Consider the following 20,067-nt stretch of genomic DNA (forward strand, 5'->3'; position numbering starts at 1 on the left):
CTAACTTACCTTTTCAAATGATTTTGTAATTTTAAGGCCTTAATTTTAGATGTGTGAATTTAAGACTTTTTAAGGATGACCTGATTTAGCGCTCTTAAGGCAGAAAATCGTACCCTAGATGAAGCCGAAGCCGTCGGTGTGGCAGGTGTGGAGGGAGCCGACGGGAGCGAGGCGCCGCTGTGGGAAGCCGAGGACGACGAACGGGTTGGCGAAGCGTTGCGTGAGCCCGGTTTGGAGCGTCGACCCCGAGAGCGGAACGCAGCCAGGCCCTGAGACGCTCCTTCAGGAAGGATGAACTTCTCCCTCAGCTCCAGGTTGGTGCGACCTCGAGCTGCAGACAGAGACGAACACAGAGAGCGAGCACAAACAAATCGTCAGTTTTTCCGTTGTTTTTGGTTTATCTTTGTCCCTCCAGCAGGGGGCAGCAGAGGCAGCGAGCAGAGTGAGGGAGGGAGAGTCGGTGCTTCCTTGGCTGCAGACATCACAGTCGGTGCGTGTTTTATTTGAGAGTGCGCATGAGCAGAGCGCGTGTTTGGAGCAGTGGAAAGGTCAGGAGGTCATGAGGTTAAAGGTTGTGAGGAGGAAAGTGAAGTTGTGCAAGTGCAAAGGAAGGAGAATTAATTCCATATCCGCAACAAAAGCCAACCAGCCGTGGAGACACACTGTTATTGCTGCTTCTTAAGCTTTGAAAAGGAAAACCTGAACCTCTCCAGCGCCACCTACTGTCTTCTACTCATCATAGAACATCTGTAAACCTCCAGAAACACTAGTCTCCTTCCCTTCTGCAGTTAGTTACATCACAATGTCATCGGCAAACATCATTATCCTCCTGTCTGTCAGGCCGCACACCTCACCACTGACTCACGCACTTCCTCCTACTTTTCCTCCATCCTTCATGCTTTATGGGAAACAAACTTCTAAACCTTTGCGGAGAAGTCTTAACTAGATATACAACCCAGAACTTCTAGGATGTTGCCATGTTTTTTTGTGATTGCTGCAGCATAAATTGATTGATTTTGCAGGACGTTTTGAAAAGATTATGGTCAAAGTTGCAATTTTTTAAGCTTTAACATGTTGCCATAACATGGTTTTAAAAAGAGTAGGGTTGCAACAACCAATAATGTTGGTAATCTATCATTCTATCAATTATTCTGATGATTATTGATTAATCAGATGAAAAAAAGTGGCAGATTCTGCAATTTAATCATTTAACTACGACATTCCTTTGGTAAATGCTTGATCATCTGCCAAAAAATAAATAAAAAACTGCCAACCTCAACATGTGGAAGTTCAGGCCTTTCTGCTGACAGTGTAGAGCTGATCTGGTGATTAATTTGTTGATTAACTGATTAATAAATGGGAAGCAAACGGTGAAGCTAAAAATGCTACATGAGGAGTTCTGGGTGAAACAAGTTTTTTTTTCCATTTTTAATTCAAAATGTTCACATTTTTACTGTTCTTTCAGAAAATTACAGTTTTTGAATTTGTATACTCCAGTTAAATGATTACTAAATTAGTTGACAATTATTTGAATAATTGATTAATCACTTTTAATCATTTCTGCAAAAAAGCTGAAACTGCTACATAATCTTCCCTAAAACGAAAGGATTTTAACATTGTAAATATTTAAAGAGCGAATAACATTTTCAAGTACCTCTAGTACAAATAAAATAACATCCTGAAGAGAAAGTATAAATAATAATTCAATATTTGTCATTGAAGTTAAAGTGAGCTGTGAGTATGAGCAAATCCTGCAGAATATCTCAAAATGTTTATTTCAAAAATGTTGCGTCACACATCCTTTCATCTTTCAACAGGAAGTTAAATTAGACGACAGTTTAATCGATTGGTCAAAGTTCAGCCGAGTCGCAGTGATTGGTCAGAAAAGAAGGAAACAAACGTTCAGACAGATTTGCAGAAAAGTTTGCAAGTCCACCTAAAATTTGCGAATGATGACTGAATTAGTTGCATTAATAGTTTTGATCACAGCATTGCAACTTCTTGGAGGGATTGGAAAACAACATATGATGAAGTTGAGATCAGATTTATCTACTTTTATTGCTGCTTTTACATAGAAAACAAACACCAACTCATGATGAAGCTCCTGAATGTCTATTTCAGCTGAAAAAAAACAAATAAAAACAAAATAAATCACTTGAACAGATGTTGATGTGAACTCTGGCTCTAATTAAACCTTGAAAGCATCTCCAGTTTTCTGACATGAATGAAAACCCTAAGTTCCCTGAATGATGGCAGCACTTTCATTGCGTAGCTTCCTCTCTGATTAATTGGTACGTTCCTCCCAGCTCCTCTGTGTTTGCACAGCGTGAGCGTAAATATTTACTGTAGGCTGGTCACGCGTGTTCAGGGTTTCTCCCTTCGTCTTCAAACACTCAGGCAGCATTCTTGGACGGAAAGTGGTGCAGCAGCGCCGGCAGACAACAAAGAAGCCCGGAGAAGCCAGCCACAGAGAGACAGTGAGGAGGGAGATCGAAGCTAAATGAGAGGAAATAAAGTGGACGGCCGTCGTCCTGAGCAACCGGCCGGTCAGTTCAGACGGGTGCAGCCTGCAATCATGTCCCCACATGAAGCCAGCCAGCCAGGTGCACCCTGTAATTCTGCCTCCCACCAACCAGCAATCACATTTAAAGGAGCCGCTCTGGAAGCAAGCGCTGTTAGAAACCCAGCCTGGCCACGCCCGGGTCGTAGGCTCCGCCCCTTTCTATTTAAACGACAGTTCTCCCATTAATCGTCGATAACTAATGAATTTATAGCTATAAAGCTGTTTGTGCATTCTGTGAAATGACCTGCAGAAAAGCACTACACCTCCTCAGGCTAAAACAAATCAGCCGTTTTCACATTAAACTGTCTTACAGCCGTTGTTAACCACCGTTAGAAGACCAGGGCTTGGCCAGGTCCTGCTTTGGTTGTGAGTGAAGAAGGCATGAGGCAAACATGTGGCACAGAGACAAGACTGAAGGCAACATCTGTGCACTGAAACATTTAGAAACGACACAAACATGGAGTAGGGGTGGGGCAAAAATCTGGAGATGTAGGTTGATGCTTAATCTGTACAATAAGGCACATTTTTGGTACCTCTCTGCTTTTCGCAGGGAGATTTTATGAAGAAACTTGAAACTATCGTACGATTGCTTTATCATTCATCGTAACTTGGGGTAACCGCTGCCTCCCACCCCTAACACGAACACACGTGAGACAGCTGATGTTAACAATGGAGGCTGACAGCTGGACGGACAGATGGAGTTATGAGATCAATGAAAAGGTGCGGAAGACAAAGTGTAGATACCTCGGCAGCAGAAATAGCCAGGAGTGACTGTCACTGAGAGACACAAGAGACATTGTGAAATAACTGCATGCTCGAGGTGGGATGAAGAAAGTTTTGAACACAAATACAAACACACACACACACACTGCAAAAACACGAAATCTTACCCAGCAAATTTGGTCTCGTTTCTAATGGGAGTATCTTAGCACACTTGAAATACAACAAAACTAAGTTTAAAGTAATTTTTCAGAAAGATATAGGAGTTTATTTAGGTCAATAATTCCTTAAAGGGAACCCTTTATCCAAAATTCACACTTTGCACATTTTTATTCTTCCGTTTGGAAATGCTTAATCACAATGCTTCTAAAAAACAGCCCAAAAAACACCAACACGGTTTCTGGCAGTAAGTTAAAGTTTTCTTTTCGTTTCAGAAACCTGAGGAATGTAACGTCTTTTCAAAGATGCTCGGTTGCATAACTGCAGCATCTGTTTGCAGCCAGTTTCACGTGCGAGTTCAAACGTCGTCTTGTTCCACTGGCAGATTATTTCACCCGTGGTAAGCTGATTTACAGGATAGACCAAGTTAATGTCACCTAGCGTGTTAGCTTAACGCAACACGATGCTAATAGCATTGAGCTAGCATTAGCTTTATAGCTAATTTTGACTTCTAAACCAAAATTACTGGCGTACTGAATGGATTAAGTAAATGTTAGCCATCATGCTAGTGTAAACTAACATATTTGGTAAATCTCGTTCAACTGGCAGATTATTTCACTTTCACTTTTTTCACCAATATTAAAGAGCCAAGCTCCTATATTGTGCTGAAAAGTTACTTTTAATTGAGGTCCGTTGCATTTCAAGTGTCCTAAGATATTTGCACTACAAACTAAAGACACCCTGTAAGATTTTCTGTTTTTGCAGTGCAGAGGCGATACTTCTTGAATAAAAAACATTTAGATACACGAAGGGATCCAGATGAGCGTCTGTCGCCCCCAAAAATGCCAACATTCAAAGATTTCAAAGCTTTTCCAGGCAGGGGGAAACAGTACAACCGGGAAGACATTACGTTAGTCTGGAGATCACAGTCAGCAACGAGAAAAGAGGCAAAGACGATGCGACGAGAGATAGAGAAGGAAGACACCTGGGCGGGACTGTCCACGTAAAAACGAAACAAAAAGAGACACGCAGCTGAGAGAAAATGTGAGAGAAATCCAACCTATACGAGATGAGATGGAGCTACTGGAATCGGAGCGGAGAATCTTAAGTCCTGGATGTTTCACTGAGGAAAGAGAGAAAAAAGGGAGGGAGAACGGAAGGAGGAGAGGAAGAAAAACTGAGGACCATGCATCATGCAATACTACCGTTTAATTTCAGAAAGTATGGAGAGAGAGACAGAGGGAAGGGAAGAGTCCGAGTACATGGAAATAAAACTTCAAATGGAGAGGATGGGAACAAAGAGACATCGCTCCGATCGGGACAGACGATCAGATCTTCGCTGCTTCACCTGCAGGCAGACGGCTGGACAACGTGACGTCATTTCACAGCTTTAATGAGTGTGAACATGAATCCAAGAGCCTGACTGGTTCAAAGGTCCAGTTAGAGGCAGCGCAGTCCAGATAATATGATCATAACTATAAAAACCTGAAGCCAACAGCTGCGAACTGAACAGAGATTCATTACTTAACAAAAGATATAACATATTTATTAAAGATTTGAACAAAGTGAAGCTAAACCTTTGTCACTTGAGCTCTGTTTTTTATCTTAAATGCAAAATGTTAAGAAGTTTTGTACAGTTTTGTTTTTTATCTTAAATGCAAAATGTTAAGAAGTTTTGTACAGTTTTGTTTTTTATCTTAAATGCAAAATGTTAAGAAGTTTTGTACAGTTTTGTTTTTTATCTTAAATGCAAAATGTTAAGAAGTTTTGTACAGTTTTGGCTTAATTACTGCACTAAGTGTATTGTTATTTCAGCAATTGATTTTTTTGAGTCTATAAACTCCAGTTAACTTTAATCAATTACTAAATTAGTGGACGATTATTTCGATTAATCACAATTAATTGTTTCGACACTAATCTAAACTTAACACAAAAAAACAGTTTGTAAAGCAGAATATTTCATCTGCAGCCACAGAGTCTAAAAATGTTTAGAAAATGTGAGCACAGGTGTAGAAAAACTCACTTTCTGTTCCTTCCCTGCTGTACATTTAGAGACGTTCAGCTGCTTTTCAGCCAGACTTTACATCAAATAACCAGCAGCTTTTACTCTGAAGTTGGTAAAGATCCAGAACCAGTCAGGTTCTTACAGGTAAACATGAAACACGATGGTGGAAATCCCGTCGGGTTCGAACAGAACTCACCTCTGCACGGATCGTTCTTGACCAGGAACTCGTCCAGAGCCATCCAGCCGCCGCCGACTCGCACCATCACGGTGCTGCGCAGAATCCTGACCAGGCGCAGCTGCTGGGAGTCGCCGAACTGAGGAGGTCCAGAGAGGAAACACGAGAGGGAAAACCCAGTCAGCTGAACTGGTAACGGATTTATTCAGGAACACAGAGAAAGAAACCCACAAACCAAAACTGGATCTACTCATGCAATCACGGAGAAAAACACATGCACTGATTCTCGGCCACTCAAATCAAAGCATCAACCTTAATTTATGGACCCAAAAAAGTTTGTTTTTTTTTAAATTCACCCAGCGAAGCTCAGTTTCAAGCAAAACCAGCCCAGGAGGATTCCTCCGGACGTCTCTCCAAGCAGCTTCCCAGCTCCAGCACGCCATATTTTCACCCCACCACTAATTAGCACTTCAGCCGTGTCGCTGTCACTCGCCTCGCATTGTGCAATTAGTCAAACAAATCACAGCATGAACACAAGCGGACGGCGAGAGCTGCTTCCACGTTGCACAGCCACGAAGGAGCGCTGCTGCTTCTTTCATCTCATTTTTAACTCTGACTGGTGAAAACTTTCAGGGGCAGAAGTTTAGAGCCCCCTAGGGGTCATGGGGGAAATGTTTCCTTTGCAATAATGTATATTTTGTACTCCATCTTGAATACTGAAAGTCCTTCTCTTACAATATAAAGCTTTTTGCTTGTAGGCATTGAATGTTTGGGCTGTTAATCAGATTAATCATAACCAATCAGTTGCTGCAGAAGCGTTTCCCTGTGTGGGAAACGTGGAAGCAGCTTCCACCCGTCGGCTCCCGCCAGCGGCTGAAACTTTACCTGGTTTCCGAGGAAGAACTAGAAAAAGTCCGGCAGGAAACGGAGCAGAGGAACACGAGGGCAGGGGGGAAGAAACAGAACGAGAATGAAACATTTATCATAAACATCTTCCTTGAACTGCAGCTGCAGGTGGAAGTTAGTGGTGAGAGGCGTGACTGCATCATGATGATGATGATGATGATGAAGATGATGAGGGAAACAAACTTGCAGGCAGAGAAACGTTAGTTAGTCCAGCGTCTGCAGACGGACGCCGGATATCATCACCCTGAGGATGATGATGGGGAAAAATGTTGTGATGAAGATCCAGGAGATGAAGCTGAAAACGAGGATGAGGAGTTAATGGCTGCAGCACAGAGACGCGGCGGCTCCTGACGAAGGGCGCTGCTCTAGTTTACCAGAAATTATTTGTATAAATAAAAAAATCTAACTAAACCAGACAATTCTGCAAAAATATTAATTTAGAGAAAATGCCTGTCAAGATGACCAATGAAATTCACTTAAAAGTTACAAACTTTTATTAACATTCTGAAATTTAGACACAAAATAAACCATCAGATTTCATGTCGGGCTGGGCGATACGTTTTAAAAACAACATTTCGTACCAGATCCGATTTTAATAAAGTTTTCTTGCTTTCTTTTCTAAAAGACAAAGTGCAAATGACAGAAAATATTTAATTCAGTAATCGCTTCTGTTTGTTGTAAAACCTTAGCTCTAGTTAAAAAAGATGGCCGCCATGGCCAACTGATTTCACTCTAAAACCAAAGTACATTGGTAAAAAAAAAACCCCAGATTTTCCAAAAACGAATAATTCAAAAATTTGATCAATTGTTAAAACTGATTTATCGCCCAATGAAAACTGAAGTTCTGGTTTTCCTCAGAGCATTTAAACGTGTCTGCAGCCTCCCTCAGAGACCTGCAGTGTCTCTGTGCTGCGTGATGGCAGAGTCCTGCAGAGACGTGACTGAAATGTCGACACAGGTGAGATGAACCTACACATCCCACCTGATGTGGGAAACAAACGGCTGAAAAAACGCAGCGAGACGTTAAAGATGCGGATCAACGTGTCGCTTTTAGTCTGAATGCAGTGAAACTGTTGTTACAGGTTAGTTTTTAGTTTGACATTCATTAATTTCACTGAAAACAAAACAATTACAAACAATAGAGGAAAATATACAAATCGATGAAATGAAAAGGAGCAGAAAGAATAAAAGTCGTATAATGTCTGCCCCTTTTATTCCGAGAAAGCGGTCAAACAATAGAAAACAAAAGTTACTGGAGAAAAAGAGACGCAGAATGCCTCACAACAAAACCTTTTAATGTTTTATGTCACATTAAAACCTTCCAACTTTAATCCATTTTATTGGGATTTTACTGAGGCTTATAGCAAACAGTGAAACTGGCTGCAAACTTAAAGCAAGCAAATAAATAAATGTAACAGAAAAACGCTGCAAAACTTTGAATTTATCTCGTTTGGTGCTTTTACATCCAAACTAAAAGTCCTGGAGGCCGATGACGTCAATGACGTTGGCTTTTTATAGCTGTTTTCTTTTTAACTGTAACTTTTTATTTGTTGCTGCCTTTTGAGCAGGACTGTTTTTATTTAGGGGTATCAGAGTAAACCCAATAAAATCCCAGTAAAATGTTTGGATGTTTAATGTGATATTTTCTCTCTCACCGTTTAATTCTGTGACCTTTTGACCTTTTACCACCTCTAACTTAACTAAATTATTTGTGTTTTCTTGTGACTCTGGTTCTTTATTTTGACGTAATCCTGGATCCGGACCGAACCGGAACCACAGACTCACCCTGTACTTGTTTTCTCCGATCTGCTCCACCTGGAACCGCTTGGCGCACTTACACTGGGCCACCTGGCGGGTCACCTGCAGCGACACAAACAGACCCGGTTCAGCCGCGCTCCTCTGGGTTCATCCTGCCGGGTTTGCTCCGCCGCCGCCGCCTCGCCGGTACCTCGTCCTCTATCTTGTCGGCGTCGGTGGTCGGCCTGTAGGCGTCCTTGTTGGGGTGAAGCGCCGCCACAAACTCGTAGTAGTCGATGTAACCGTCTCCGTCTCGATCAAAGATGTCCGCCACGGCCGACATCTCCAGCTTACTGGTCGGGAATTCTGGGAAACGCCATTTTTATGTTTTTCACTCCTTTACATTTGGTGAGAGGAAACGGAAACTAAAGCGGAGGAACGTACTGGAGGCCAGGATGCCGTCGATAAACTCCTGCCGCGTGATTTTTCCGTCTTGGTCCTTGTCGATGCGTCGGAAGAAATCCATGACGCGGGATTTCTTGTGGTTCATCCAGCGCATGTACTTCTTCCTCCACACGTCAAAGTCAAAGTTGGCGAATTCTTTGAGCTGCGAAAGGATCAAATATTTTACTTATCAGAAATAAAAAATCAACTTAATTCTGAACATAGGGAACCACAATAGATTTTACTTTAGGTTCATAATCGATTCCTTGCACTGTGTCATTCTATTATAGAATTAGAATGAATAAATGTGGAGATATAGTAAAATTATTGAATAAAATCAATAATCCTCTTTATTTAAGATGGAAAAATGATCCTTCTGCAAACTGAAGAGGTGTTTTTGGCCTCAGTTTACTAAATAAAACTCATTTAGAGCCGTAAATGTCACACAACCTTTGGTGAAAAGACAACTTGAATATCTACTATAGGAAACACAAAGCAGGTTGTAGATCTCCATTCTAGAGATTTGTACAATCTAGAAACGTGATTAATTCATTTTACTTCTATGTTCATCTACAAACATTATAATCAGGTCATTTTCTTTATAGACAGGTTTTCTATATGTGGTTTCCTGTCTTAAGATGTTGAAAATTCCTCTTTTTTTATGTTTCTCTCAATGTTCAGAAAGTAATTTAAGTTATTTTAGGTAGAAATGATGCAGAAACAGATGAATCCTTCCTCCCATCTAATTCTGCAGGAGTATTCTCTGTATCATCAGCCTTTCTCTCTTTAACTGTTTGCACCAAATCCTCAGAGGCTTCCAGTCCAGTTAGCTTTTATAGTTATAATGACTTCAGGTGGATCACAGTTTAAATAAAAAGGTGTCACCTCCTCCTGGCGGTCCAGAGCGTCGTTGAGTTTCCGCTGGCGGTCCAGAGCCAGCAGCCACACCTGCTGCCAGCGCGCACAGAGCTGGTTGAGGCGCGGGTTTCCCCCGGAGAGCTGCATGCTGGGCTGCTGCTGCTGCTGCTGGTGTTTACCTGGACAGGAAGCAGAAAGTTTAACAGGAACCTGTCGCAATAAATCAATGAATCGCATCATAAATTAAAATGAGGGCGATAAGTTTTTGTTGTCATTGTGTCGCGCGCTCTTTTTACCAGAAACTGGACAAAAAGCTTCATATCAAGTTACTCCTCCTCTTTTGTTTCCATAGCAACGGCCTCGACAAACGGCAACGACAAGCATCGGTTTTCCACCACTAAACGCAGTAGAGACGATTAGAGGTGATCGATATGGATTTAAAGTTTTATCACAATATGACGCGGTACTATTGTGATAATATAAGGGATAAAAACTATTTATTCTTGTGTTTGCAGCACAAAAAATGCAGCAAACATTTGACACCAGGTCATAGTTTACTCATTTCTTCCCACAAAAGTCCTAACTGGCAGATTTTTCTGTTTTTGCCCAACGATGAATCTAATTTCAAAGTGCAGAGACGCAACAATCCATTTTATTCATTTTTGGTCTCTTTATTTAAAATGTCTTCCAGTGATAAATGTTCTTCAGAAATTAGTTTATTGGTCTTTGAGAGGGTGAATTTGCATTAATAAGCCCATTTTTGTGCTGCTAGTTAATATTTCTGGGACAATTAATCAGCCAGTAAACTGAGTGACATACGAGCTCCTCTCCTCTCCGCCAGGCTGCTGGGAGGCTCCACTGGTTTCCTCTTGTAGCTTTTCGTCACTTTGTCCACGTCCGGCTGCTTCCGGGTCATTTCCTCCATGAACGTCTGGAACGCAGAAACAGCAGAGGGGGTTTAACCCAAACAGGAAATGTCCACTTCCACTTCCTGGAAGTCCAGCTGAGTCTCCGCAGGCCCACCTGGTGCTCCGTGATCAGCGTTTTCAGCTGCGGGATGTCCTGCGGAAGCGGCTCCGTGTCCCTCTGGACCAGCGTGGTCTCGGCCCACTGTAACCATGACAACAGCTCCTCCAGCAGGTTGGCGTTGTTGAGCACCTCCGTCAGAGCCGTCTCCAGCCGCTGCTCGTGCTGTTTGGCCCACGTCAGCACCTGTACAGCGAAGGCGCATTGAAAATAACGACTTTAGTAATCGATTAATCAAATATTCCGACGATTAATCGTGTAAAAAAATGCAGGTAAGTTTTTAATAATTTTGCACTAATTACTGCTGTGCGCATGTTTTTTCAGAATAGGGGCATTTTGGAGTTAATCAATTACTAAATTAGCTGGCGACTAATTGAACAATCGATTAATCGTTTCAGTCATATTCTGACCAGACTCGATCCTTTTTGTTTTAAATCGTAAAACCAGGCGCCTCCCCCACCTCCTCGAAGCGCGCCCTGATGATGGTGATCCAGTGTTTGATGGTGGTGATGGAGTCGGGGTGACACACGGTCAGGATGGCCTCTCCCATGCCGGCGGCCTTGTTCACGTCGGCCCGCTTCTCCTCCACCGTTCCCATGAAGTCGCGGTGCGTGTGCAGCAGCGCCTGCAGCGTCTCGGCCTCTTCGGGGAGAACGCCGCGGAAACGGAGCGTCTGCTCCGCCTCCGACAGCCACTCCAGCAGCATCTGCACCGCCGTGCGGAACTCCTCAGCCTGACGGAGGACAAACATGAAAATGCTCCAAGTTCCTCACATTTTTTCTGGTTAAAAAATGGGAAAAATTTGGTTTTAGCCATCTTTTGTTAATATTTATAGCAGCGCCGTCAAGATTTTAATCGGAACCTTAGGTTTTAATTTGTTGAAATTATTAAATTTTTCATTTTGACTAATTGATCCTGTTGTAGGGAGTGCAGAGAGTGAAGGTTCAAGCCTCCAGATCTGGATTTAAACATCCTGTACCTGTTTGAGCGCCTGCTGGAGGCGGGTCTGCTTGGTGACGGACAGAGCACACACTGTGTCCCAGCGGTTGCTCAGCTCCTGCAGCTGAACTTTGACCCACGCCGTGTCATCCCGGCCCGTCTCCATCAGGTCGCGGGCTGACCGCTTCAGAGCCTGAACGCTGCCGGTCCGCTTACCCAGTTCTTTCTGGAAAACCTGGAAATGTAGGTCATAGCTGCGTTAATCACTGCTCTACAAGCTGATTTCTGCCTGAGCACCTGACCCACCTTGTGTGCGTCCATGAGGTTGGACACCAGGTCCATGTCGCCGTGGACCGGCTGGTCTTCAGCCAGCTGAGGCTCAACCCGGTACAGCCAGTCCACTAACGCCTGCAGCGCTTCGGCAAACTGACCTGAGAACAGCAGTGCCTCCTCCAGCTTGTGTTGCCTGGAAACACGAGGAAAACATAATTTTAGTGATTTTTAGTTAACCTGGAAAATGCAACTTTTATAAAAAACATTTGTTGATAACATGTGTGGTCTGAGACAGATAATCATGTCACACAGCAGTGATAACAAACAACCAATCAGAGTCAGGAGGCGGGTCTTAGGGCTGTCAATCACCCTCCGTATGGTGCTACTCATCCCATCTCTGCTACGCTGCAGCAACTAGCATACATATTATGAATGCTCAGGCTAGTTAGCATGGCTAGATCTTTAGAAGTTATTCCGATAAATGAGTAATTTAATGGTAATAACATGACAATAATGCAAGAATTCAAATTCTCAAAGATCAATAAACTTTAACATCTAGTGAAGATTTAACACTGGAACTGGGATATATTCTAAATATCCAAAATAAATAACAGAAATAACAAATAAAATGATTTTTTATGACGTCTCTGTAAACAAAACTGTCATTCAGAAAAAGGGTTGGTTGAGACCCAGGTCGGCCTGTCCACAGATTATCTGTCTCATCCCGTCAGAATCTGCTGACAGTTTTAAGAAACGTTGGTCATTTCACGTCTCCGGACCTTTCAACGCTCTTCCCACAGACGGTGTCCCACTTGTCCCGGACTTCCCCCACCAGGTGGTCCAGTTTCTGCTGGTCTGCAGGCAGCTGAGCCTTGTCCCTCATGGCCTTCCCTGACCTCACCGTGGTGTCGTAAACCGGCTGCTTGGACCCCAGCGCTTTCTGAAACTCCTGATTGAGGGAGAAAAGCAGATTCCAGGGTGAGCAGAGATCTGGAGGGGAAACCAGAGGAGCTGAAACGGGCTTAGATCGGGTTTCTCTCTCCGGTACCTTGTGTTTGGTCAGCTGAACTTTGATCTTGTCCGGCTCGTTGGAGATCTCCACCTCCGAGTCGAGTCTTTTCTCGGCTTCCTCCAGCCAGTCCGTCAGCTTCCTCCAGGCCTCGTGGAACTGAGAGCAGAGTTAGCATTTCATTTCTAACCTTTAAACTAAAACAGAGTTAAACTAAACGCACATTTCAAGTTACAAAATTAAATTATTTTGTTTGAAAATAATTCTTTTTCTGTTTTGTTGCCTCAGAAAGCTACCTGCTTGGCTCGTTTCCGGGCCTCATCGAGGTGTCGGCCCCGGTCCAGGGACCTCTGGACCAGCTTGTCCCAGCGGGCCTGGACGCTCAGCAGCAGGTTCTTGATCAGAACCACGTCCTGCTTCAGACTGGCGAAGCGAAGCTGAGAGCCCGCTTTCTCCAGAGCCAGGACCTGCTCTCTGTGGGTGTTCACCTCGTTCACAAACACCTGGACGGACACAAAGACCTTTAAATGAACCCCGAGACCAAGCGCAGATTTTATTACATTATAATATCTGCCAAAGTTTGAGATCTCAATATAAATCTGCCAGTAAAATTTCCTTAGATTTGTATTATTTTTAACATTTTTACTTCTAGAGACGTTTCCTTTATTATCTTGTTTTAATTTTCACAAACCAAAAAAGGTAGTTTTGTTTATATTTCTGTTTTTGCTAATGGCTAGAACTAACCGCTAATGCTAACAGCGCTAACTAACCTAAAGTCAGGTACTGACCTCCACAACCTGAAGGAAGTTGAAATTAAGAGTTTTAAAGTTAAATTGTAAGGATAAAAATAGCAATTGCAAGATTTAAAAGTTGTAATTTTAAACTGTGCTACACATTGGCTAAAAAGAACCTTTGAGCATTGAATTACGAGTTGTTGATTTGGGCATGTTCAGTCTTCCGTACCTCCCAAAAACACATCTGGTCGATATTTGCGTCTAGCCTGGCTCACCTTGTGCTCATCGATCTGGAAGAGGACCGTGTCCAGAATGAGGCTGGGGGGCTGGGCCATGTTCAGGGTCTGTTCGGCCTGCGTCAGCCAGTTCATGGTGTCCTGGAGGGACGTCTGGAAACCTGTTGCCAAGGAAACGGCTTCCTCCAGCTTCCCCTGGAGGGTTTTTAAAGCTTCAAGTTAAAACCGTCCAGAAACAAACAACAACAAACCAAACAGAAACTGCTGAGTCTTCAGACTCACCCTGCGGTCGTCCATCTTGGTGTTGAGGCTGGCCCACTTGTTCTGCAGCATGGCCAGGTTCTGCTGGGTCTGGGTGGTTCCGGGCCCGGCTTCCTCTCCTCCTCGGGCCAGCAGCATGGACTCTCCCTGATCCAGGAGGTGGTGGTACTGTTCTGCCCGCTGGTTCAGCTGAGCCTGCAGCTCCTGCAGACGACACGAATGAAATGATCTCCTGCCTCAGGTGAGCGATGATCCGTTTGGAACAATGAGGCTCATTAAAGTTTGATTTGGACCATGTGGCAAGTGCATCTGTGCAGACAAAACCTCCTGAATGGAGGATAAAACCTTAAAGTCCTTAAGAAAGGACGTCATAACCAGCAACAGGACACCAAGGTGACTGTTGGAAAATATTTCCTTGTCCTGCAAAAAAACTAAAGTATTTTTGTTCTAGTTTCTACAGCAAATATCTTACCACACTTGAAATAAGACAAAAGGTTTCAGTGATATAAATTTCCATCGGTGGTGAAATCCGACTCTGCTTTACCAGGTGCTGCTGTAGCTGCTCCCTGGCCGTTTCTGGGAGGCCTCCGGTCGGCTTGGCGGCAGACAGCTGGCTCTCCGTCCGCCTGAGCCACTGCAGAAACTCCTCCAGCTCGCCATGGAAACCTTCAGCCTGCACAGCGCCGGTTTGGAGAGGGGAAGGTCCGGATTATTCACAGCTGCGCTGCTCAGAGTGATTTCCCTGGACGTGGGCTGGGCGTACCTGCTGCAGGGCGGCCTCCAGGAGCTTCTGCCGCTCCTGGGTTTTCAGCAGCAGACTCTCCCAGCTGCGGTTGAGCTGGTCCAGCTGGTCCCGCAGGTGGCTGGCCTCGTCGCCCGGAGACGACTCCAGCAGCTCGGCGGCGGCGCTGTTCACAGTCTCCACCGTGGCATGATGGGACAGCACGTCGTTACGTAAAACCTGGTTTACACGGAGATTTAAACGTTAATAATCAGAAACCTTCCAGAAGCTTAAAGGCTGTAAAAAAAACAGCAGGTCGCCTTTACAGACAACTCAGATTGCAGACGTACGTGGTGTTTCGCCAGCTCGATTTCGATGGCCTTGGGGTCGGAGCTGACGGGCCGCTGCGTGTCCAGAGTGGTGTGGGTGTGGCTCAGCCAGGCCTGCAGCTCAGAGAGGGCGTGCTGGAACTGACCAAGAGCCAGCAGCGCCGCCTCCAGCTTGTGCTGTGGAGAGAAAATACAAACAATGAGCCTGTTTCCTAGGGCTGAAGTGATTAATCTGATTATTGAAATAATCGTCAGCTACCCTAGTAGTCAATCGTTAGGCTTTGTAATTACAGTAATTAAGTCAAAACTGTTAAACTATTTACACATTTTGCATTTAAGATAAAAAACAAACTGTCTGAAAATCTGTTCCACCCTCAAGTGACAGTTTTAGCTTCACCACGTTCACATTTTGTAGGACAAACAAAAAAAAACACCCTTTGTTGTCCAATTAATCAGTTAATCCAAAAAACAGTCACCAGATCAGCACTTCACTGTACTGAATGATTTTAGCTGCAGATGCTCCTTTCTTTTAAATTATCAAACTTTCTCTGAAGAAAAGCAGTTATCGCATTTTAGACAAAAATAATCCATAGAAAATTTATTGATTTATTCAAATTTCTAATCTATTTCTAATACTGTGTTAAAAAGGCTCAATTGATTAGATAAAACATCTGCAGAATGTTAACATTTTTAAATTAAAATAATTGATTAATCGCCAAAATAACTTATTAATTGATTTAGATGCTAGTAGCAGCTCTGACAGATTCATCACAGAGTGAAATATCTGAAGCCTTCATTTCCTGTAGAATCTGTAGAAGGTGCCACTGTTTAATCTGACTAATCATCAGAATAATTGATAGATTAACTGATTACAGTCGCCATTTGCTTCTTTATCTGTTTCTAGAAATCCGTCAAACATCGTTGTTTCCGTCCTTATTACCTGTCTCTGGGTGATTTTATCTCCCAGATTCTCCCAGAGGTGCCGCAGTTCTGTCAGCGGCTCCTGGATCATGTCCCGGTCGGTCTGGTCCGACACCTTCTTCAGCAGCAGCTCCCCCTGGTGGCAGAGCTTCTCCATGTCGATCTGCTGCTGGTAGACGTCCACCTTGTACTGCTGCTCGGCGGCGGTGAGCGATAAACAGCCGGGTCAGGTTTACGGTACAAGCCGTTTGCGGTACCGATCAGGAGGAGATTGTACGAACCTTGAGCTCCTCTATCTGCTGTTTGACGGTTCCCAGATCGGTTCCTACGGTCGACATGTCGCACAGCTTGATCACGGCGTTGTCCAGGTAGTCGAACATGGACTGCGAACACAAAGAAACGCAGTAAAACACGAGCTCCGAGTCCGAGGAGTGCAGCGTAACCACGGCGACCCTGAGCGGACCTGCAGCGCGTCCTGGTACTGAACCGAGGCGGTCATGGCCTCCTCCAGTCGCTCCATCCTCTCCCTCCATGTTCGGTTCAGACTCTCCCAGGCAGCATTCATCTGGCAGGAGCAGACAGGATGGAGAATCGTTTGTTTGTTCAGGTCCAATCAGTCTGGAAATATTCTCTCCCATCCGTGGAGCAAATCTGAACCGGCACCAAAAGGCAGCCAGACTCACTGGACCTTTTTCCTGAGCTGCCAGATTATGGGATGCGATTGAATGAAGCATCTATAACTGCATCTTAACGATGGTAGTAAACACTGATAAGCATTCGCAGTAATATTTCTGACAGAAATGTATTTAAAATATATTTAGGTTGTTAATTTTTCTTTGCCTAATCAAATTATTTGAATTTTTCAGTTTAAATCACAACCAAACAGCTTCTGATTGGTCAGGATGAAATGAGGAAGATCATATTTTCTTTCCAGCTTTCTCACCTCATCGATGGTTTTCTTGACTTCAGGTTTCTCGGTTTCTCCGCAGGCGAAGATCAGGTCAGCCCCGAGCGTCCGGACGAACTCCAGCTCCTCCCTCAGGCCGTCCGTCTCCGCCTTGATGGCCTGGTAAACACAATGGCGCATTTCAGCTTTGACAAACAAAGCAGAGAGTCTATTCCTGTTAGGATCATCCTCTGAACCTCGGCTGCTTCGATCTGCTGCTTGATGAGCGACGGGTCCACCCCGGGGTCCTCCAGCTCCCTCACGATGTCCTGGGAGTCTCTGAGCGTGCTCAGTAGAGCCGCCACGTCGGCCCAGAACTTCCCGGCCAGGTCCAGGACGTCGTTCAGCTTGCTCTCTCTCTCCTCGGCTCGCTGCCGGATCTCGTCCCAAAGGGAGCGCAAACGCAGGAGCCGGGAGCGAACGGCTGCAGGAGGGAAGAAGACGACGAGTTTTACGTCTTCTAGAGCTGCAACTAACGATTATTCTGATGATTAAATGGATAAAAACTGGGATATAAACATATTTCTCACTGAAACAGTTATTTTTACTCAACATAGGACAGATTTGCTCTGTTAGCCAAGCTGCTAATTTGAACAAAGAGAAGCTAAAACTGCTACTTGACAAGTTTTGGGTAGAATTTTTAGTGGATTAATCGTTTCAGCCCTAATTTCCTGAGCTTCATGTAACAGATGCATGGCGGCGTCTCACCCTGAGCCGCCGGGTCGTCGTGCGCCGCCCGGCTGATCAGCTCCTCCCCGCGGCAGCAGAGCGCGGAGAAGCTGGGCAGCAGCTTGTCCAGCTCCAGCCCCTGAGCGCGGTGCTCCGCCAGCTGCTCCCGGATCTTCTCCACCTCGGCGGCGACCGGCGGAGGCTGCCGGAGCCTCTGCACCGCCGCCTCCAGAGTCTCCAGCAGAGGATCCATCTTGTCGTGGAACTGAGGGGAAGAAACGAAGAGGAGGATGAAGAGGAGGAGGGCTGGAGTCTGAGCAACATGTTGGAAGAGGGAAATACTGAGATGCAGGAGGATCATTACAGAAACAGTGATTCCCATAAACAGGTCCCACTCCTCTTCCTCACTCTAAATTCATGGCTTTTGAAAGTGCAGGAAGAAGAAAAGTAACGACTGCAGATGTTTAAATAACTTCAAGCCTGAATCCTGTTCATTCCTCCATCAATTACATGATATCCACTCATAAATTAATTTATTTTACTTATTAAATTAGTTCTGCCTGTTCATCCAACAGCAGCTCTGAATCCTACAGCAGGAAAACCTTAAACACTCAAACCAGGATTTATTTCCTAATCGTGATAAAAACTTGTAGTAACTTGCAGGAAGTTTCTTCTTTCCAATGTTGCTTTGATTATTTCAGGGTTGCAGATATTTGTTTGAAGGTCCGACCACAGCATTTCAATCAGATTGATGTCTGGACTTTGACTAGACCATTGAAATACCTTTATTCTTCTAGAGCTGCTGTTAAGAATCATCGTCCTGTTGACCCAGTTTGGATCGGGAGAAAACGCTTCCAGAATCAGTTTTTAAACACAAACAAGGAATTTGGTTCCACTTTGCTCTGAAAGAGACATTTTTAAAATGTATTTATTTTTCAATTAGGAGATTTGAATTCATTATTCTTTTATCCTTATTGTTTTTATTAAATTTTTAATATAAATATGTAAGAATAGAAATCAACACTTCTAATAAATGTGCATATATAGTTTTTTAAATTTATTTTATAATTTAAACTCATATTTTCCTGCTTATTTATTACAATGTTGCACTTATTTACTGACGGATGTTTTTGATGTTCACATCCTGAACTGTGGTGGAAATAATCTGCTAGTTTCTCCCACTTTGAGAACATTTTCCACAGATTATTAGTTTAATTTAAACTCTTTAAGACATGTGCAGCTAAAACAAGAGGCTGGGAATCACTGTTCCTTTAAATAAAATATCTCAATTAAACATTTCACAACTAAACTCTAGACGAGGGAAAAGGAACCAAACAGACTGGAGGGAAAATTTTACACAGAACATTTCTGCTACAACAAGACTGATTGGGAAAACACAGTGCAGAGACATCTAAACAAATTTCATGTTGTGAAAAAGTTTTACATTTTGTCCCCACTGCAGAAAGTGAAATATTTCAAGCATTTATTTCTTGTAATTTCGGTGATTCTGGTTCACAGATAATGAAAAACCTGATTATTTCAGTAATTGATTCATCAATTATTGGGTTTTTAAAACGTAACATCCTGCAGATATTTCATTTAACCCCTTAAGCCTTTTAATTTAGTATAAAAAACACATAAAAAACTTAATTCAGTTCCTTTTTTTAAATTAAATAAACCTGTTTGCAGGTTTATTAGTTAGAAAACGATTAATCATTTGTAGCAACAGATGCATCTGCAGCTAAGATCAATATTTCAAACATCAATATGTGTAAAGCATTCAGTTCTGGGCTGATCTTTTGGATTAACAGAAATAAATAAAAGGAGATTTTTGTTTCATAAAATTTGAACCAGGTGAAGATAAAACTGTTCTGTGTAAATTAATTAAAGCTCTGAATCTATTGCTTTTACAGTAAATATTCCTTTTTGGAGTCTCTGTACTCAAGGTAGCGATTAATCAATGACTAAATTAATTAATGATTATTTTTACTAGGGCTGCACAGTGGCGCAGTTGGTAGGGGTGTTGCCTTGCAGCAAGAAGGTTCTGGGTTCGATTCCCGGTCTTTCTGCATGGAGTCTCCATGTTCTCCCTGTGCATGGTGGGTTTTCTCCGGGTACTCCGGTTTCCTCCCACAGTCCAAAAACACGACTGTCAGGTTAATTGGTCTGTCTAAGTTGTCCCTAGGTGTGAGTGTGAGTGTGTGTGCGCATGGTTGTGTGTCCTGTGTGTCTCTGTGTCCAGGTGACCCCGCCTCTCGCCCGGTATGTTAGCTGGAGAGGCACCAGCAACCCTCCCAAACCCTCTAAGGGACAAGGGTGTAAGAAAATGGATGAATGGTGGATGGATGGATTATTTTTACCAATCAATTAATCGTGATTAATCGTTTCAGCCCTAAAATCTATACAATATTCGAGTTTCTCTTTCTGAAATGAGGG

The 20,067-nt window shown here is 43.5% G+C and overlaps 1 protein-coding gene across 26 annotated transcripts in view; it reads right to left on the reverse strand.

Moving 5' to 3' along the window:
- macf1a (microtubule actin crosslinking factor 1a) overlaps positions 1-20,067 on the reverse strand; it is a 213,082-nt gene that overhangs the window by 5,399 nt on the left and 187,616 nt on the right. For 11 of the 26 annotated variants that reach the window (XM_081612956.1, XM_081612954.1, XM_081612959.1 and 8 more), the window contains 28 exons: positions 17,671-17,896; positions 17,160-17,386; positions 16,960-17,082; positions 16,480-16,581; positions 16,298-16,399; positions 16,036-16,209; positions 15,117-15,272; positions 14,809-15,006; positions 14,590-14,718; positions 14,067-14,249; positions 13,824-13,979; positions 13,111-13,317; positions 12,854-12,973; positions 12,585-12,754; positions 11,839-11,998; positions 11,573-11,767; positions 11,054-11,326; positions 10,591-10,779; positions 10,387-10,498; positions 9,595-9,746; positions 8,710-8,872; positions 8,477-8,631; positions 8,314-8,388; positions 6,508-6,525; positions 5,644-5,761; positions 4,503-4,565; positions 3,308-3,340; positions 114-331 (listed from right to left, as the gene is read on the reverse strand). In XM_081612956.1, the coding sequence (XP_081469082.1) occupies positions 114-331; positions 3,308-3,340; positions 4,503-4,565; positions 5,644-5,761; positions 6,508-6,525; positions 8,314-8,388; positions 8,477-8,631; positions 8,710-8,872; positions 9,595-9,746; positions 10,387-10,498; positions 10,591-10,779; positions 11,054-11,326; positions 11,573-11,767; positions 11,839-11,998; positions 12,585-12,754; positions 12,854-12,973; positions 13,111-13,317; positions 13,824-13,979; positions 14,067-14,249; positions 14,590-14,718; positions 14,809-15,006; positions 15,117-15,272; positions 16,036-16,209; positions 16,298-16,399; positions 16,480-16,581; positions 16,960-17,082; positions 17,160-17,386; positions 17,671-17,896 (4,197 nt within the window). The remainder of the gene's footprint in view (positions 1-113; positions 332-3,307; positions 3,341-4,502; positions 4,566-5,643; positions 5,762-6,507; positions 6,526-8,313; positions 8,389-8,476; positions 8,632-8,709; positions 8,873-9,594; positions 9,747-10,386; positions 10,499-10,590; positions 10,780-11,053; positions 11,327-11,572; positions 11,768-11,838; positions 11,999-12,584; positions 12,755-12,853; positions 12,974-13,110; positions 13,318-13,823; positions 13,980-14,066; positions 14,250-14,589; positions 14,719-14,808; positions 15,007-15,116; positions 15,273-16,035; positions 16,210-16,297; positions 16,400-16,479; positions 16,582-16,959; positions 17,083-17,159; positions 17,387-17,670; positions 17,897-20,067) is intronic. The other 15 variants (XM_081612969.1, XM_081612967.1, XM_081612965.1 and 12 more) reach the window with 5 other exon arrangements.

The sequence above is a fragment of the Poecilia reticulata genome, chromosome 11 (genome assembly GCF_904066995.2).
Source record: "Poecilia reticulata chromosome 11, P_reticulata-male-v2, whole genome shotgun sequence".
Lineage (NCBI taxonomy): Eukaryota > Metazoa > Chordata > Actinopteri > Cyprinodontiformes > Poeciliidae > Poecilia > Poecilia reticulata.